The 16,482-nt window shown below is 39.3% G+C and overlaps 1 protein-coding gene across 1 annotated transcript in view; it reads left to right on the forward strand.

The window, feature by feature from the left end:
• The first annotated feature begins 6,812 nt into the window (after nucleotides 1–6,812).
• Nucleotides 6,813–16,482, forward strand: part of LOC130918992 (tetraspanin-1) — a 39,580-nt gene continuing 29,910 nt past the window's right edge. Inside the window, exons 1-3 of the mRNA XM_057841341.1 lie at nucleotides 6,813–6,839; nucleotides 6,916–6,959; nucleotides 7,183–7,244. Of these exons, the coding sequence (XP_057697324.1) occupies nucleotides 7,188–7,244 (57 nt within the window). The 5' untranslated portion in view covers nucleotides 6,813–6,839; nucleotides 6,916–6,959; nucleotides 7,183–7,187. The remainder of the gene's footprint in view (nucleotides 6,840–6,915; nucleotides 6,960–7,182; nucleotides 7,245–16,482) is intronic.

The following is a 16,482-nucleotide window of genomic DNA, read 5'->3' on the forward strand; positions in this document are numbered from 1 at the left end:
TTATTAATATATTAATTAACATGAGTTAAATCATTAGTTAATGCATTAGTTAATGCATAACCAGACAGTAACTAATGGTTTGGTAAAATAAAAAATTTAAAAAAGGCCTATATAGGGTTAGGGTTTGTTAACTTAAGCATTTATAATTTCTTAGTTAAGGGGAACATTTGCTACACTTTACAATAAGGGTCCAAAAAGCATTCAGTAATGGTTAATAAAAATTAAGGGGGGGGCTTAAGCATTTATAATTTCTTAGTTAAGGGACACATGTGCTACACTTCACAATAAGGGTCCAAACAACATTCAGTAATGGTTAATTAAGGTTGAGTAATACTTTTGAGGTACGTTCACATGAAATAATCCTAAAGTTAAGGTTAGGTTAGCAGCACCCAAGGACTCACAGAGCAATGTTTCTCATTTTAAAATAACATAATTACTTACTAGTACCAGTATACATTAATAATTATTTATTAATGCACTAATGTATATGTGAATTAATGTTACGTAACTTATTATATATATTATATTACAACCTAACCTTAAGTATGGTATTATTTCACGTGAACGTACCATATATTACTAAAAGTTAAATAAGGGATTATATGAATTATTGTAATGTTACTAAAACATTAGTTATTGTCTTAAAATGCATTAAATAATGCATTAACTTAATGCATTAACTCATGTTAATAAATATATTAATAAATGTTAGATAAGGGATTAAATGGATTGTTGTCATGTTACTTAAACATGAGTTATTGTCTAAAAATGCATTAACTAATGTTAATTAAGGGATCCTTATTGTAAAGTGTTACCGTACATTTCTTTGTGAGGAACTAAATGAAGTGCACATGATTTAAAAACTGAACAATTATTGGAAGTGCTTTTAGAGAAGCATCTGTATTTGGCCGATGCCTGACAAGGGGACAACAGTAAGGGGACAACGGAAAGATTACCAACTGCAAGTACCAAACCTATGTGCCGAACTCATTCACTCCCACCCATTTTCACCGGAGCAAGGCCCTTCGCTCCCGGCCGTTTTACTGGATTTTGACTGATTTTGCAAGGCCCACCGAAAATTCTGTTCTATTGCTATATAAACATGGAACCCACCAAAAGAAAGACTAGACTCTCTTCTTTCAGCAGAAAAAAAATTTAGTTCATATCTTTTTCCATTCTTTGGAAATCAGTATTAGAAAATAGCTTACTTTGAGCAATTTTCCTATTTCTGATGAAAAAACAGAGAAATTGAGCTTTTTGTGAAAGCATACATTTCAAACATAACTTTGACTTTAACACAGCTTTTTTTCGCTTATGTGACATCCCAAACATCTGAATAATGGTTTTGTTCTACAAAATAACAAACATCAGGACAAATAGAGCTTTTGATATCAAAAGCCATTATGTTAAAGCACAGCTCTTTTGAAGAGAAGTTTCCTCCTAAATCAGAATTGAAAAGGCAAGAAATGAACAGGTTGAAGCAGTCATATCAAGAGTCAAGCAAGGTTATTGTTAAGTCTATGACACAAATTGCAACGGAGTGCTCACTCAGAGTGTTGTGTGTGTGTGTGCGTGTGTGTGTGTGTGTGTGTTGGCCAAACATAAGCCGTTCTCTGATTGAGAAATAATAAAAGGGTGTATGACTGAAGTGATGGCAGCAATGTTCGAAGGAAAAGAAAATGAAGAAATGACAACAAAAATCAAACAAATCTCACTCTCAGATTCATCAACCACAGGACGCGCTAAAGTACTGGCCAATGATGTAAGTAAACAGCTTTGTGACCCCCAAATGCCATTTCTCTCATTGAGCAGTCTTTTACAGTTAAAGTTACTGTCAATAAATATTATGTTTGCACCTTAATGACAGAGCTTGTCATTTATGTTAGGTACATGTGAACATGTACTGTACTACTTGCACATTTTCTCTTTTGTCCAGCAGTGTTTTACAGTTACAAAATGTACTGTCAATAATTATTGTTTGCACCTTAATGACAGATCTGTCAATTATCTAGTGCACATGTGTAAACATTGTACTTGCATGTGTTTTTAGTGCTGTTGTTGTTTTTTTGTTGTTGTTTTTTTCTAAGTCAAAAAACGTTTTCTCTATTTATTTTTATTTCATCAGAATGTGCACTATATTTTTGTTTGGTCAAAAGAAAACCACCTTTACCACCTTCGACCTGCCTTGTACTTGACCGACATTAATAAATGGACCCATGCTTGTATGAAAAAAAAATACTTGTGGACCTTCAAGATTTGGTATTTCAGGACCCCTGCACTAGATGGTGCTGCGCTAAAGGAAATGTCGTGCCATAATTAACCAATATTGATTCATATATAAGGCAGATTGGATTATAAGGTGCGCTGTCCGCTTTTGAGAAAAATAAAGGCTTTTGGGTGCGCCTTGCAGTGCGGGAAATACGATAGTTAAAATTGATGTTTTGCATTTAGATGTGTAGATATGAGGGAACATCAAAATTGGGATTTGGAGGTTGGGGTTACTGCTGTTTTTGTTAACTTTTATTCCACAAATCATTATAGAAATACAATTTTGAATGTAAATCTGTTTTTCTTTTTGTACGTGTTATAGGGAATAACTGTGCCAAAAGTTTTTTCTGCTTTTCAGTGGTTTTAAGAGGTTTGACACCCCCCCTACCCCCCCCCCCCCCCAAAAAAAAAAAAAAAAAAATTCCAGCTCCTTTGAACTTCAGGTCAGGCGGTTCCAGAAATTCTAGCCACTTTCACCCCTGAAGATGACACTGGACGTTTCAATGACCACGGGAGAGATGACTCTGGATGTGCTGATGCCTGACAAGGCGGTGACAAATGAGGAGAAGACCCTGGGTCTGCTGATGATCGACGAGGAGGATTTGGAATGGGGCTCAGAGACAAGCGAAGAGAAGGTGAAACTCTGTTTTAATTATGTTGATTTTAAAAAGAAAAAAAAAAGGAAGAGAAAAAGAACCAGTTGGTTAAAAGAATAACGACGCATACTCACAAATATCTTTGTTTTGTAAGTTTGACATTAGGGATAGGAATCGAGAATCAGTTCCTATTGAGAACCGGTTCCATGTGTTTCAATTCCATGGAATCGTTTGGCAGTTTATCTAAGGATTCTCTTATAGATTCCAACAGGCATGATTTACGTCACGTAATTTACTCATGTTACACACATTTGATTCAGCAAGTATGATTACCTGATTACTCAAAGAGGGACCACTCACCAAGACTTTCACAGGCCAGGTCATTATTCATGAGACTACTTAAAGAAATTGTGATTTTTTTTTTTTTTTAATCCAAAAAAAGTCTGTTAATGGGTCTATCGTATTCCTCGTTGAATATTCTATAAGAAAAATACAACATATACAGGCATGCATCTAAAATAATCCCAAACGATTCTATTATCAATTTTAATACTCCTTTTAGAAAGGTTCCCTGGGTATGCGTTCGTTCCCATAGCAACCAATCAGTTACTTCCTGTTATTGTCCTACATCACACATGCTGCTTATTCTGGGACCGAGAATAGGCGTAAGGTACGCATTTCGAGCAGAGTGTGGCCACCTGTTAAGTGTTAATCTGTGTGCGTCCATGAATGAATGTAAGTATTTCCTCTTCATGTCATAAAGTTCTTATGATAAGTTAGAGCCGTTATCAGCGCAACCGTTTCATGTTTTTCATGTTACATCGGCTGGTTGCCCCCGCTCGTCCTCGCTGCGTCGAGGAGAGCGTTGTTTACATTATATTCTCGTTGCTCATTTGTGTTAAGAGGGAATGTGTTAGTTTAGCATCTTAAGATGATGTTTTACATCCATATGAGCGTAGAGTGCTTAGTTTTTGCCACTTTTATGGCTAAGATGACAGCACGTGCACGAAGCATGCTTCCTGGTTGTCGCGTGCACATCCCCCCCCCCCCCCGCCCCCCCCCCACACCTTTGTGTTCATTATACTGTGCAAGTCATATAGTATGTGTGTTACTGACTGCTTTACAGTCAATTTGCATTGTTTATTTCATCAGCACTAATTTTCTTTCCTTTGAGAACCACACATACAGTACGTATACCCACACCAGGAGTCGCGTTAACCGAATATTTTCCGTCGTTGACCGGTTTTTTAAAACGGTGACGGAAAAAACTGAAGTCCATCTGTCATTTTAACAGGTTGCAATTCACACCCCAGACCACAGGGTGGCGAGTGAGCATTTTAATTAGCCATTGTCTCTCTTGATGCATGACGTCGTTGGCCTTACTCAGAAAAATGTCAAGGCAACAGAGCGTCCGAAGTTGAGAAGAGCACTCTCTTGGGAAGAAGTTTCTTCAAAAAGCCCCAAAACGACGATGGTGTTGATAAAAAAGGTGAAAAACAGAGTGTGGCCGCAGAGCGCGGATTCAGCCTCCAGAACAACATCAAAACGGCCATGAGAAGTCGTCTGTCCGAGGCAAAAGTCCAAAACCTCATGACAATAGCCTCTGCAGCAATCCCACTTGAGACATTTGATTATGCACAAGCGGGCACGCAATTCAAGTCCATGCGCACCAGGAGGAAGGTGTGAACAGCAGGTGAACTGGTAATTTAATTTCATTTGGTAATTCCATACGTAGCCTACCTACTGGGGCCACAGTCAGCTGTTTTTGTCACTGCGGAGAAAAAGTTACATATTCATCTGCTTGATGTGTGATGGCACGGTGTGGATTCTCTGTTAAGCTTGTTCAGACAGAATATTAATTACAAATGAATGAAAACTATATACTATTGAATATGTAATTATTATATTTTTAAAAATTTAAGTGACGGGTAAAAATAGATTATGACCGGATTTTTATGACCCTGTCAGTCAAAATGACAGACAACGAAAAAGTCTAGCGCAACCACTGACCCACACATTCCAGTCTTCTTCCACACACATACAAATACATCAACATCTTTCCACGCATGCTCTCATCTGCTCATTGAGTGAGTTCATATCAAGTGCCATTGCCTGTATATAGTTGTGCCTGTTGCCAAATTGGATTAAAAGTGCCAAAGACCAACTCCACTCTCCGCTCCTTGTGTCTTGTGCCGAGGCGAATGAACCATAAAACATATTGAACCCAGAACCTCATACAATCCATTAGTCCATATTAGGATCGATAAGGGAATCGATAAAAAATCGAATCATTGAGCAATATCGATAATGGAGTCGGAATTGTAAAAATCTTATCAATTCCAATCCCTATTTGACATGAATTTTATTCACTTAGGAGCTGCTTGAGGAGATAATAAAATAAGAAAATTCATGATTGTACTGGCTTATTAAATGGTGACAACCCATGAGGAGATGACACAGATGGTGGTGGTTGTGGTGACAGCGATGAATCATGAAGTGGGGATCTGTAAGGAGATGGCACTGGCGGTACAGAGCATGACAAGAACTGCTGATTTTCACAAGACTTGGATGTTGGAGGCTGTTGTGATTGGGCCTGTTTATTTTGAGGAACCTCTGCCTTCTGAGTTTCAAAATCTGTTTCACCTAAGCGGTAATGCAGACATTAACATATGTTTTCACGACTAAGAACGTGTCATTTATACTGTAAATTTGAGTGCCTTACAAACTCACGTTGGTTTACGTCTCCTCTTAAACCATTGGAGTGCATCTTCCTCACCATGGTCACTGTCAAGCTTAGAGTTTTGATAGGTCAATGATTTCTTCATCGCTTGCCAAGCTGACATATAATCATGTAAAAATACATTTTACAGTACAACTATTGACGATGACCTTGCCTCTTTATTACTACTCATGTAAATCTATTAGATTAATGTATGCAAATGATTCAATTTTAATGAATTGAAAAAATTAGCATCTCAACTTGTCCATCCTACAGCTAGAGTTGATGTTTAATAGGAAAAAAAATATTTATCACGTCTTTAGCACTCTGATATCATCTTAGGTCCAATGTTGGCTTGGCAGCTCTACCAATCCTGAAGCTTTTTGGATTTTTTTGTCACTTTCATAGGATGGACAGTATGTTGCTCCATTATTGTACAACAGCTGAAATTCATGCTACTTTTAAAAGTAGGACATTTTTTTGGTCAAATGTCATTGTAAGGTCACAGGCTAAATCATTTGCCATTATTTTTCAGGAATACAATATGAATGTCAAAGAAGATGATTTGACACCAAAAATGTGGACCTATTTGTGAATCTTTATTTTGATTGATAAGAGGTCGAGAGTTTTTCCAAATGAGGTCAAAGGTCAAGTTGTCAGGTCAAATGTCAAGTTCATGTTATAAACATTATGAACTGAAATTTTGATAAAATAAAAATTGACTGAGATATAGCTGAAAACATTCAGAACTCATTATAATGTAACCTTCTTTTGTGTCACAAAAAGTAATGGGGTTTATCATTGGGTCAATGAGCCAATTATGACTGCACTTTCCCCCCTATAACTTTTTTTTTCTGTTTGGAACTTTTGAATGAAATGAAAAGTGACATCATTTTGTCAGTCAGCCTTGTAGGATTCAAGCAAAAATAAAGTGAAAAAGATGACTTCAAAAAAAATTTTCCAAGTGCTTTGAGCCAGCTACTTCCATTTATTTAAAATAGTTATGGAAAAAAAAACTTGCTCATAGCCATGATTTTAGAGCCGAAAAAATGTGGTTAGCTACCTCATGCGGCAGAAATCAGAATCCTGCGCAGGTTAAACAGTGTCGTAAGTGTATTTCATGGTGCCCTTGGAGAGGTCAAAGCTGTAATTTGAGCCTCTCCAACTAACCACTCCCAATCTCTAATATCTACAAAGTCAGCTCCAGGAGAAACACTCGGATTTGTGATCGCCACTACAGACGTTTTCAATATACAGTAGGTATACAGTATCTGTACAGAAACCTATTCATCTAGCCTACAGTTGATACAGTTTTGTCATTTTCATCATCAGCTCATCTACTTTGTACATATCATACATCTCTCCCATACTTTGAGGTAAGTTTTCAATTTTCAAAAATAACACGAGTTTGTTGGATTCCCTATCCAGCGTCTTTTCTCAACTGGTTTTGTGCGTACAATGCTTAAAGTCATTTTACATTGACACCCAGCCAGTATGCATGTGTACTTTTGTGAACATGTTAATCCAGGCTTCAAAGTATAAGTAAAGCTTAATGATATCTGTTTTTTTGTTTTTGTTTTTTTTGCTATTATGTAATAGATAAAATGTGCCACTTTAAATTTGCTAAAGTGATGATGGTCCTCTCCAACCTGCTAATTTTGGTGAGTACTGGATGTGTCTGCTTTCATTATAGATAATAAGATAAATGAATGCTCTTTCCCATACAATGTTTTTACGCTCAATATATACATATATAATTTGGCATATGTAATTTGAAAGAATGACTATTTGCTGATTTTGTGCTTTGGCTAAAGCTCAATCTATAATACAGTGTATCACAAAAGTGAGTACACCCCTCGCATTTCTGCAGATATTTAAGTATAACTTTTCATGGGACAACACTTACAAAACTAGGCCTGCAAGCAGGACTGAACGGGCCCTCGCAATCTAGCGCAACTCGGACGTCATGCAACTCGGACAGTGTGCAGGTCAGGGTGGTGGCAGATCGTCCTCTCTAATCATCTCATTAGAACCTAACATGCGCGAAAGTTGCCTCTTTACATTCACACACCTAAGAGATAAAAACCCCTATTGGACAGAGGACTACAAAAAAGGAGCGAATAAAGGGTCATCACAGCAACAGACAGAGACATGTGGACATGGGCCGTAAAATAAGTATTTTAAAAGGTCTTGAAACTACAATGACCAACCTGAAAAGAACTGGACATATATTTAAAAAAATGAGTGACTTTCTATTGCCACTAGTTGGCGCTGTAGGGTTGATGCAAATGACCCCTACAGGACCCTTCAGACTATGACTCAACAAGCACGATATGTTTGGCGCAGATATGTTGTAGAAGTTATGACTGTTCAAAACTTGTGGTGAGACGAAATGGCTTCAGTCATTTTTACTTCTCCTGTTGGACCCTTCTGCTTCAACCAAACCTCAGTATTTTTCATCAGGCACCTGAACACATGTCTTCAGGCTCCCCTGATGCAGGTTTGAGGTGAATAGATTTTTTTTTCCTTGGAGGAGGAGCCTGTTTCGTAAAAAAGGCATTTCCTGTTCCCACTAGGGGGCGCTAGGCCTAATGAGTAATATTTCAATGCACTCGTGTTCAGGGTGGGATCCCGCACATACATGCCAGATATGAAAAAGATTGAACGTTGTTTCAAGGAGCTATTAGTCCTTTACTGAATTTGTCATTTTGCCGAAAAAATGGCCGACTTTGGCACCACGCCCAGGTCAGACCCATGAATGAAAACACACCATTTTGAAAAGTTTAGATTTCATAGGTCTCCTGAATTGTCTAACCAATTTTGAAGATGATCCAATTGATTCCCTCTGTGACAAGGTCTCAAATGTGCACCCTGTTAATTGATAAAAATTTCACATTCGATCCAAAATACCCGATTTCCTGTTGGGTTTGGAATATGGGTGCAAGAGACTTTTTGGAGCAGTTTTGCACAAGGTATCGACTCCCCAAATTTCATTGCTCTACGTTAAAAAAACTTAATAGGAAACGCCTTTTTGAAAAATTCAAGGGGGCGCCACTGAGCCATTTTGTTACATTTTTTTGTAACGTTGCAAGATTATCGAAATCCACACAAAGCCGCATGTATGTGCAAAATTTGGTGAGTTTTCGTGCATGTCCAGGCCTCCAAATGTAAACTGTACTAGAAATGGACAGAAATTTCACATTTGATCCAAAATACCCGATTTTCTGTTGGATTTGGAATATGGGTGCAAGAGGCTTTTTTGAGCAGTTAGGCATAAGGTATCTACTCCCCAAATTTCATTGCTCTACGTTGAAAAAACCCAACAGGAAAGGCCTTTTTTAAAACTTCTTTCTGTCGCCACTAGTTGGCACTGTAGAGTTGATGCAAATGACCCCTACAAGAACCTTCAGGGTATGACTCTCAACAAACACGGAAAGTTTGGCGCAGATATGTTGCATATCTGCCGAGTTATGACTGTTCAAAGTTTTTGGCGAGACAAATTGTTGACGGTCATTTTCACTTCCAGTTTGGACCTCTCCGCTTCAACGAAACCTCAATATTTTTCATCAGGCACCTGAACACATGTCTTGAGTCTCCCCTGAAACAGGTTTGAGGTCAAAAGATTTTTTTCCCTTGGAGGAGGAGCCTGTCTCGTAAAGAAGGCCATTTCCTGTTTCCACTAGGGGCGCCAGGCCTAATGGGTAATATTTCAATGCAGTCGTGTTCAGGCTGGGATATCTCATAAACATGCTAAAAATGAAAAAGATTGAACGTTGGATCACGGAGTTTTTAATCATTTTCTGAATTTGGTATTTTGCCTAAAAATGGCCGACTTTGGGACCACGCCCAGGCCAGACCCTTGAATGAAAACACACCATTTTGAAAACTTAAGATCTCATATGTCTCCTGAATAGTCTGACCAATTTTGAAGACGATCCAACTTTATCCTTCAGCGACAAGGTCTCAAATGTAAATCGATAAAATTTCGCATTTGACCCAAAATTTCCAGCTTCCTGTTGGGTTTGGAATATGGGTGCAAGAGACTTTTTGGAGCAGTTTTGTACAATGTATCGACTCACTAAATTTCATTGTTCTACGTTGAAAAAACCTAATAGGAGAGGCCTTTTTGAAAATTTCAAGGGGGCGCCACTGAGCCATTTTGTTAAATTTTTTTGGAGATTATCAAAATTTACGCAAAGTTGAATGTATGTGCAAATTTTGGTGAGTTTTCGTGCATGTTCAAGCCTCCAAACGTAAACTCCAACTGTGAACCGAAAAAATTTCACATTCGATCCAAAATACCCGATTTCCTGTTGGATTTGGAATATGGGTGCAAGAGGCTTTTTTGAACAGTTAGGCATAAGGTATCTACTCCCCAAATTTCATTGCTCTACGTTGAAAACCTGAGAGGAGAGGCCTTTTTGAAAATTTTAAGGGTCAAGGGGGCGCCACTGAGCCATTTTTTGACATTTTTTCAAAACGACGCAAGATTATCGAAATTTACGCGAATCTGCACGTATGTGCAAATTTTGGTGACTTTTCGTGCATGTTCAGGCCTCCAAATTGGCCATTTTCATTTGCCATGAAGAAAGAAGAATAATAATAATAACTAGGCCTGCAAGCAGGACTGAACGGGCCCTCGCAATCTAGCGCAACTCGGACGTCACGCAACTCGGACAGTGTTCAGGTCAGGGTGGTGGCAGATCGTCCTCTCTAATCATCTCATTAGAACCTAACATGCGCGAAAGTTGCCTCTTTACATTCACACACCTAAGAGATAAAAACCCCTATTGGACAGAGGACTACAAAAAAGGAGCGAATAAAGGGTCATCACAGCAACAGACAGAGACATGTGGACATGGGCCGTAAAATAAGTATTTTAAAAGGTCTTGAAACTACAATGACCAACCTGAAAAGAACTGGACATATATTTAAAAAAATGAGTGACTTTCTATTGCCACTAGTTGGCGCTGTAGGGTTGATGCAAATGACCCCTACAGGACCCTTCAGACTATGACTCAACAAGCACGATATGTTTGGCGCAGATATGTTGTAGAAGTTATGACTGTTCAAAACTTGTGGTGAGACGAAATGGCTTCAGTCATTTTTACTTCTCCTGTTGGACCCTTCTGCTTCAACCAAACCTCAGTATTTTTCATCAGGCACCTGAACACATGTCTTCAGGCTCCCCTGATGCAGGTTTGAGGTGAATAGATTTTTTTTTCCTTGGAGGAGGAGCCTGTTTCGTAAAAAAGGCATTTCCTGTTCCCACTAGGGGGCGCTAGGCCTAATGAGTAATATTTCAATGCACTCGTGTTCAGGGTGGGATCCCGCACATACATGCCAGATATGAAAAAGATTGAACGTTGTTTCAAGGAGCTATTAGTCCTTTACTGAATTTGTCATTTTGCCGAAAAAATGGCCGACTTTGGCACCACGCCCAGGTCAGACCCATGAATGAAAACACACCATTTTGAAAAGTTTAGATTTCATAGGTCTCCTGAATTGTCTAACCAATTTTGAAGATGATCCAATTGATTCCCTCTGTGACAAGGTCTCAAATGTGCACCCTGTTAATTGATAAAAATTTCACATTCGATCCAAAATACCCGATTTCCTGTTGGGTTTGGAATATGGGTGCAAGAGACTTTTTGGAGCAGTTTTGCACAAGGTATCGACTCCCCAAATTTCATTGCTCTACGTTAAAAAAACCTAATAGGAAACGCCTTTTTGAAAAATTCAAGGGGGCGCCACTGAGCCATTTTGTTACATTTTTTTGTAACGTTGAGAGATTATCGAAATCCACACAAAGCCGCATGTATGTGCAAAATTTGGTGAGTTTTCGTGCATGTCCAGGCCTCCAAATGTAAACTGTACTAGAAATGGACAGAAATTTCACATTTGATCCAAAATACCCGATTTTCTGTTGGATTTGGAATATGGGTGCAAGAGGCTTTTTTGAGCAGTTAGGCATAAGGTATCTACTTCCCAAATTTCCTTGCTCTATGTTGAAAAAACCCAACAGGAAAGGCCTTTTTTAAAACTTCTTTCTGTCGCCACTAGTTGGCACTGTAGAGTTGATGCAAATGACCCCTACAAGAACCTTCAGGGTATGACTCTCAACAAACACGGAAAGTTTGGCGCAGATATGTTGCATATCTGCCGAGTTATGACTGTTCAAAGTTTTTGGCGAGACAAATTGTTGACGGTCATTTTCACTTCCAGTTTGGACCTCTCCGCTTCAACGAAACCTCAGTATTTTTCATCAGGCACCTGAACACATGTCTTGAGGCTCCCCTGAAACAGGTTTGAGGTCAATAGATTTTTTTCCCTTGGAGGAGGAGCCTGTCTCGTAAAGAAGGCCATTTCCTGTTTCCACTAGGGGCGCCAGGCCTAATGGGTAATATTTCAATGCAGTCGTGTTCAGGCTGGGATATCTCATATACATGCTAAAAATGAAAAAGATTGAACGTTGGATCACGGAGTTTTTAATCATTTTCTGAATTTGGTATTTTGCCTAAAAATGGCCGACTTTGGGACCACGCCCAGGCCAGACCCTTGAATGAAAACACACCATTTTGAAAACTTAAGATCTCATAGGTCTCCTGAATAGTCTGACCAATTTTGAAGACGATCCAACTTTATCCTTCAGCGACAAGGTCTCAAATGTAAATCGATAAAATTTCGCATTTGACCCAAAATTTCCAGCTTCCTGTTGGGTTTGGAATATGGGTGCAAGAGACTTTTTGGAGCAGTTTTGTACAATGTATCGACTCACTAAATTTCATTGTTCTACGTTGAAAAAACCTAATAGGAGAGGCCTTTTTGAAAATTTCAAGGGGGCGCCACTGAGCCATTTTGTTAAATTTTTTTGTAGATTATCAAAATTTACGCAAAGTTGAATGTATGTGCAAATTTTGGTGAGTTTTCGTGCATGTTCAAGCCTCCAAACGTAAACTCCAACTGTGAACCGAAAAAATTTCACATTCGATCCAAAATACCCGATTTCCTGTTGGATTTGGAATATGGGTGCAAGAGGCTTTTTTGAACAGTTAGGCATAAGGTATCTACTCCCCAAATTTCATTGCTCTACGTTGAAAACCTGAGAGGAGAGGCCTTTTTGAAAATTTTAAGGGTCAAGGGGGCGCCACTGAGCCATTTTTTGACATTTTTTCAAAACGACGCAAGATTATCGAAATTTACGCGAATCTGCACGTATGTGCAAATTTTGGTGACTTTTCGTGCATGTTCAGGCCTCCAAATTGGCCATTTTCATTTGCCATGAAGAAAGAAGAATAATAATAATAACTAGGCCTGCAAGCAGGACTGAACGGGCCCTCGCAATCTAGCGCAACTCGGACGTCACGCAACTCGGACAGTGTGCAGGTCAGGGTGGTGGCAGATCGTCCTCTCTAATCATCTCATTAGAACCTAACATGCGCGAAAGTTGCCTCTTTACATTCACACACCTAAGAGATAAAAACCCCTATTGGACAGAGGACTACAAAAAAGGAGCGAATAAAGGGTCATCACAGCAACAGACAGAGACATGTGGACATGGGCCGTAAAATAAGTATTTTAAAAGGTCTTGAAACTACAATGACCAACCTGAAAAGAACTGGACATATATTTAAAAAAATGAGTGACTTTCTATTGCCACTAGTTGGCGCTGTAGGGTTGATGCAAATGACCCCTACAGGACCCTTCAGACTATGACTCAACAAGCACGATATGTTTGGCGCAGATATGTTGTAGAAGTTATGACTGTTCAAAACTTGTGGTGAGACGAAATGGCTTCAGTCATTTTTACTTCTCCTGTTGGACCCTTCTGCTTCAACCAAACCTCAGTATTTTTCATCAGGCACCTGAACACATGTCTTCAGGCTCCCCTGATGCAGGTTTGAGGTGAATAGATTTTTTTTTCCTTGGAGGAGGAGCCTGTTTCGTAAAAAAGGCATTTCCTGTTCCCACTAGGGGGCGCTAGGCCTAATGAGTAATATTTCAATGCACTCGTGTTCAGGGTGGGATCCCGCACATACATGCCAGATATGAAAAAGATTGAACGTTGTTTCAAGGAGCTATTAGTCCTTTACTGAATTTGTCATTTTGCCGAAAAAATGGCCGACTTTGGCACCACGCCCAGGTCAGACCCATGAATGAAAACACACCATTTTGAAAAGTTTAGATTTCATAGGTCTCCTGAATTGTCTAACCAATTTTGAAGATGATCCAATTGATTCCCTCTGTGACAAGGTCTCAAATGTGCACCCTGTTAATTGATAAAAATTTCACATCCGATCCAAAATACCCGATTTCCTGTTGGGTTTGGAATATGGGTGCAAGAGACTTTTTGGAGCAGTTTTGCACAAGGTATCGACTCCCCAAATTTCATTGCTCTACGTTAAAAAAACCTAATAGGAAACGCCTTTTTGAAAAATTCAAGGGGGCGCCACTGAGCCATTTTGTTACATTTTTTTGTAACGTTGAGAGATTATCGAAATCCACACAAAGCCGCATGTATGTGCAAAATTTGGTGAGTTTTCGTGCATGTCCAGGCCTCCAAATGTAAACTGTACTAGAAATGGACAGAAATTTCACATTTGATCCAAAATACCCGATTTTCTGTTGGATTTGGAATATGGGTGCAAGAGGCTTTTTTGAGCAGTTAGGCATAAGGTATCTACTTCCCAAATTTCCTTGCTCTATGTTGAAAAAACCCAACAGGAAAGGCCTTTTTTAAAACTTCTTTCTGTCGCCACTAGTTGGCACTGTAGAGTTGATGCAAATGACCCCTACAAGAACCTTCAGGGTATGACTCTCAACAAACACGGAAAGTTTGGCGCAGATATGTTGCATATCTGCCGAGTTATGACTGTTCAAAGTTTTTGGCGAGACAAATTGTTGACGGTCATTTTCACTTCCAGTTTGGACCTCTCCGCTTCAACGAAACCTCAATATTTTTCATCAGGCACCTGAACACATGTCTTGAGGCTCCCCTGAAACAGGTTTGAGGTCAATAGATTTTTTTCCCTTGGAGGAGGAGCCTGTCTCGTAAAGAAGGCCATTTCCTGTTTCCACTAGGGGCGCCAGGCCTAATGGGTAATATTTCAATGCAGTCGTGTTCAGGCTGGGATATCTCATAAACATGCTAAAAATGAAAAAGATTGAACGTTGGATCACGGAGTTTTTAATCATTTTCTGAATTTGGTATTTTGCCTAAAAATGGCCGACTTTGGGACCACGCCCAGGCCAGACCCTTGAATGAAAACACACCATTTTGAAAACTTAAGATCTCATAGGTCTCCTGAATAGTCTGACCAATTTTGAAGACGATCCAACTTTATCCTTCAGCGACAAGGTCTCAAATGTAAATCGATAAAATTTCGCATTTGACCCAAAATTTCCAGCTTCCTGTTGGGTTTGGAATATGGGTGCAAGAGACTTTTTGGAGCAGTTTTGTACAATGTATCGACTCACTAAATTTCATTGTTCTACGTTGAAAAAACCTAATAGGAGAGGCCTTTTTGAAAATTTCAAGGGGGCGCCACTGAGCCATTTTGTTAAATTTTTTTGTAGATTATCAAAATTTACGCAAAGTTGAATGTATGTGCAAATTTTGGTGAGTTTTCGTGCATGTTCAAGCCTCCAAACGTAAACTCCAACTGTGAACCGAAAAAATTTCACATTCGATCCAAAATACCCGATTTCCTGTTGGATTTGGAATATGGGTGCAAGAGGCTTTTTTGAACAGTTAGGCATAAGGTATCTACTCCCCAAATTTCATTGCTCTACGTTGAAAACCTGAGAGGAGAGGCCTTTTTGAAAATTTTAAGGGTCAAGGGGGCGCCACTGAGCCATTTTTTGACATTTTTTCAAAACGACGCAAGATTATCGAAATTTACACGAATCTGCACGTATGTGCAAATTTTGGTGACTTTTCGTGCATGTTCAGGCCTCCAAATTGGCCATTTTCATTTGCCATGAAGAAAGAAGAATAATAATAACTAGGCCTGCAAGCAGGACTGAACGGGCCCTCGCAATCTAGCGCAACTCGGACGTCATGCAACTCGGACAGTGTGCAGGTCAGGGTGGTGGCAGATCGTCCTCTCTAATCATCTCATTAGAACCTAACATGCGCGAAAGTTGCCTCTTTACATTCACACACCTAAGAGATAAAAACCCCTATTGGACAGAGGACTACAAAAAAGGAGCGAATAAAGGGTCATCACAGCAACAGACAGAGACATGTGGACATGGGCCGTAAAATAAGTATTTTAAAAGGTCTTGAAACTACAATGACCAACCTGAAAAGAACTGGACATATATTTAAAAAAATGAGTGACTTTCTATTGCCACTAGTTGGCGCTGTAGGGTTGATGCAAATGACCCCTACAGGACCCTTCAGACTATGACTCAACAAGCACGATATGTTTGGCGCAGATATGTTGTAGAAGTTATGACTGTTCAAAACTTGTGGTGAGACGAAATGGCTTCAGTCATTTTTACTTCTCCTGTTGGACCCTTCTGCTTCAACCAAACCTCAGTATTTTTCATCAGGCACCTGAACACATGTCTTCAGGCTCCCCTGATGCAGGTTTGAGGTGAATAGATTTTTTTTTCCTTGGAGGAGGAGCCTGTTTCGTAAAAAAGGCATTTCCTGTTCCCACTAGGGGGCGCTAGGCCTAATGAGTAATATTTCAATGCACTCGTGTTCAGGGTGGGATCCCGCACATACATGCCAGATATGAAAAAGATTGAACGTTGTTTCAAGGAGCTATTAGTCCTTTACTGAATTTGTCATTTTGCCGAAAAAATGGCCGACTTTGGCACCACGCCCAGGTCAGACCCATGAATGAAAACACACCATTTTGAAAAGTTTAGATTTCATAGGTCTCCTGA

Source organism: Corythoichthys intestinalis, chromosome 7, assembly GCF_030265065.1.
Source record: "Corythoichthys intestinalis isolate RoL2023-P3 chromosome 7, ASM3026506v1, whole genome shotgun sequence".
Lineage (NCBI taxonomy): Eukaryota > Metazoa > Chordata > Actinopteri > Syngnathiformes > Syngnathidae > Corythoichthys > Corythoichthys intestinalis.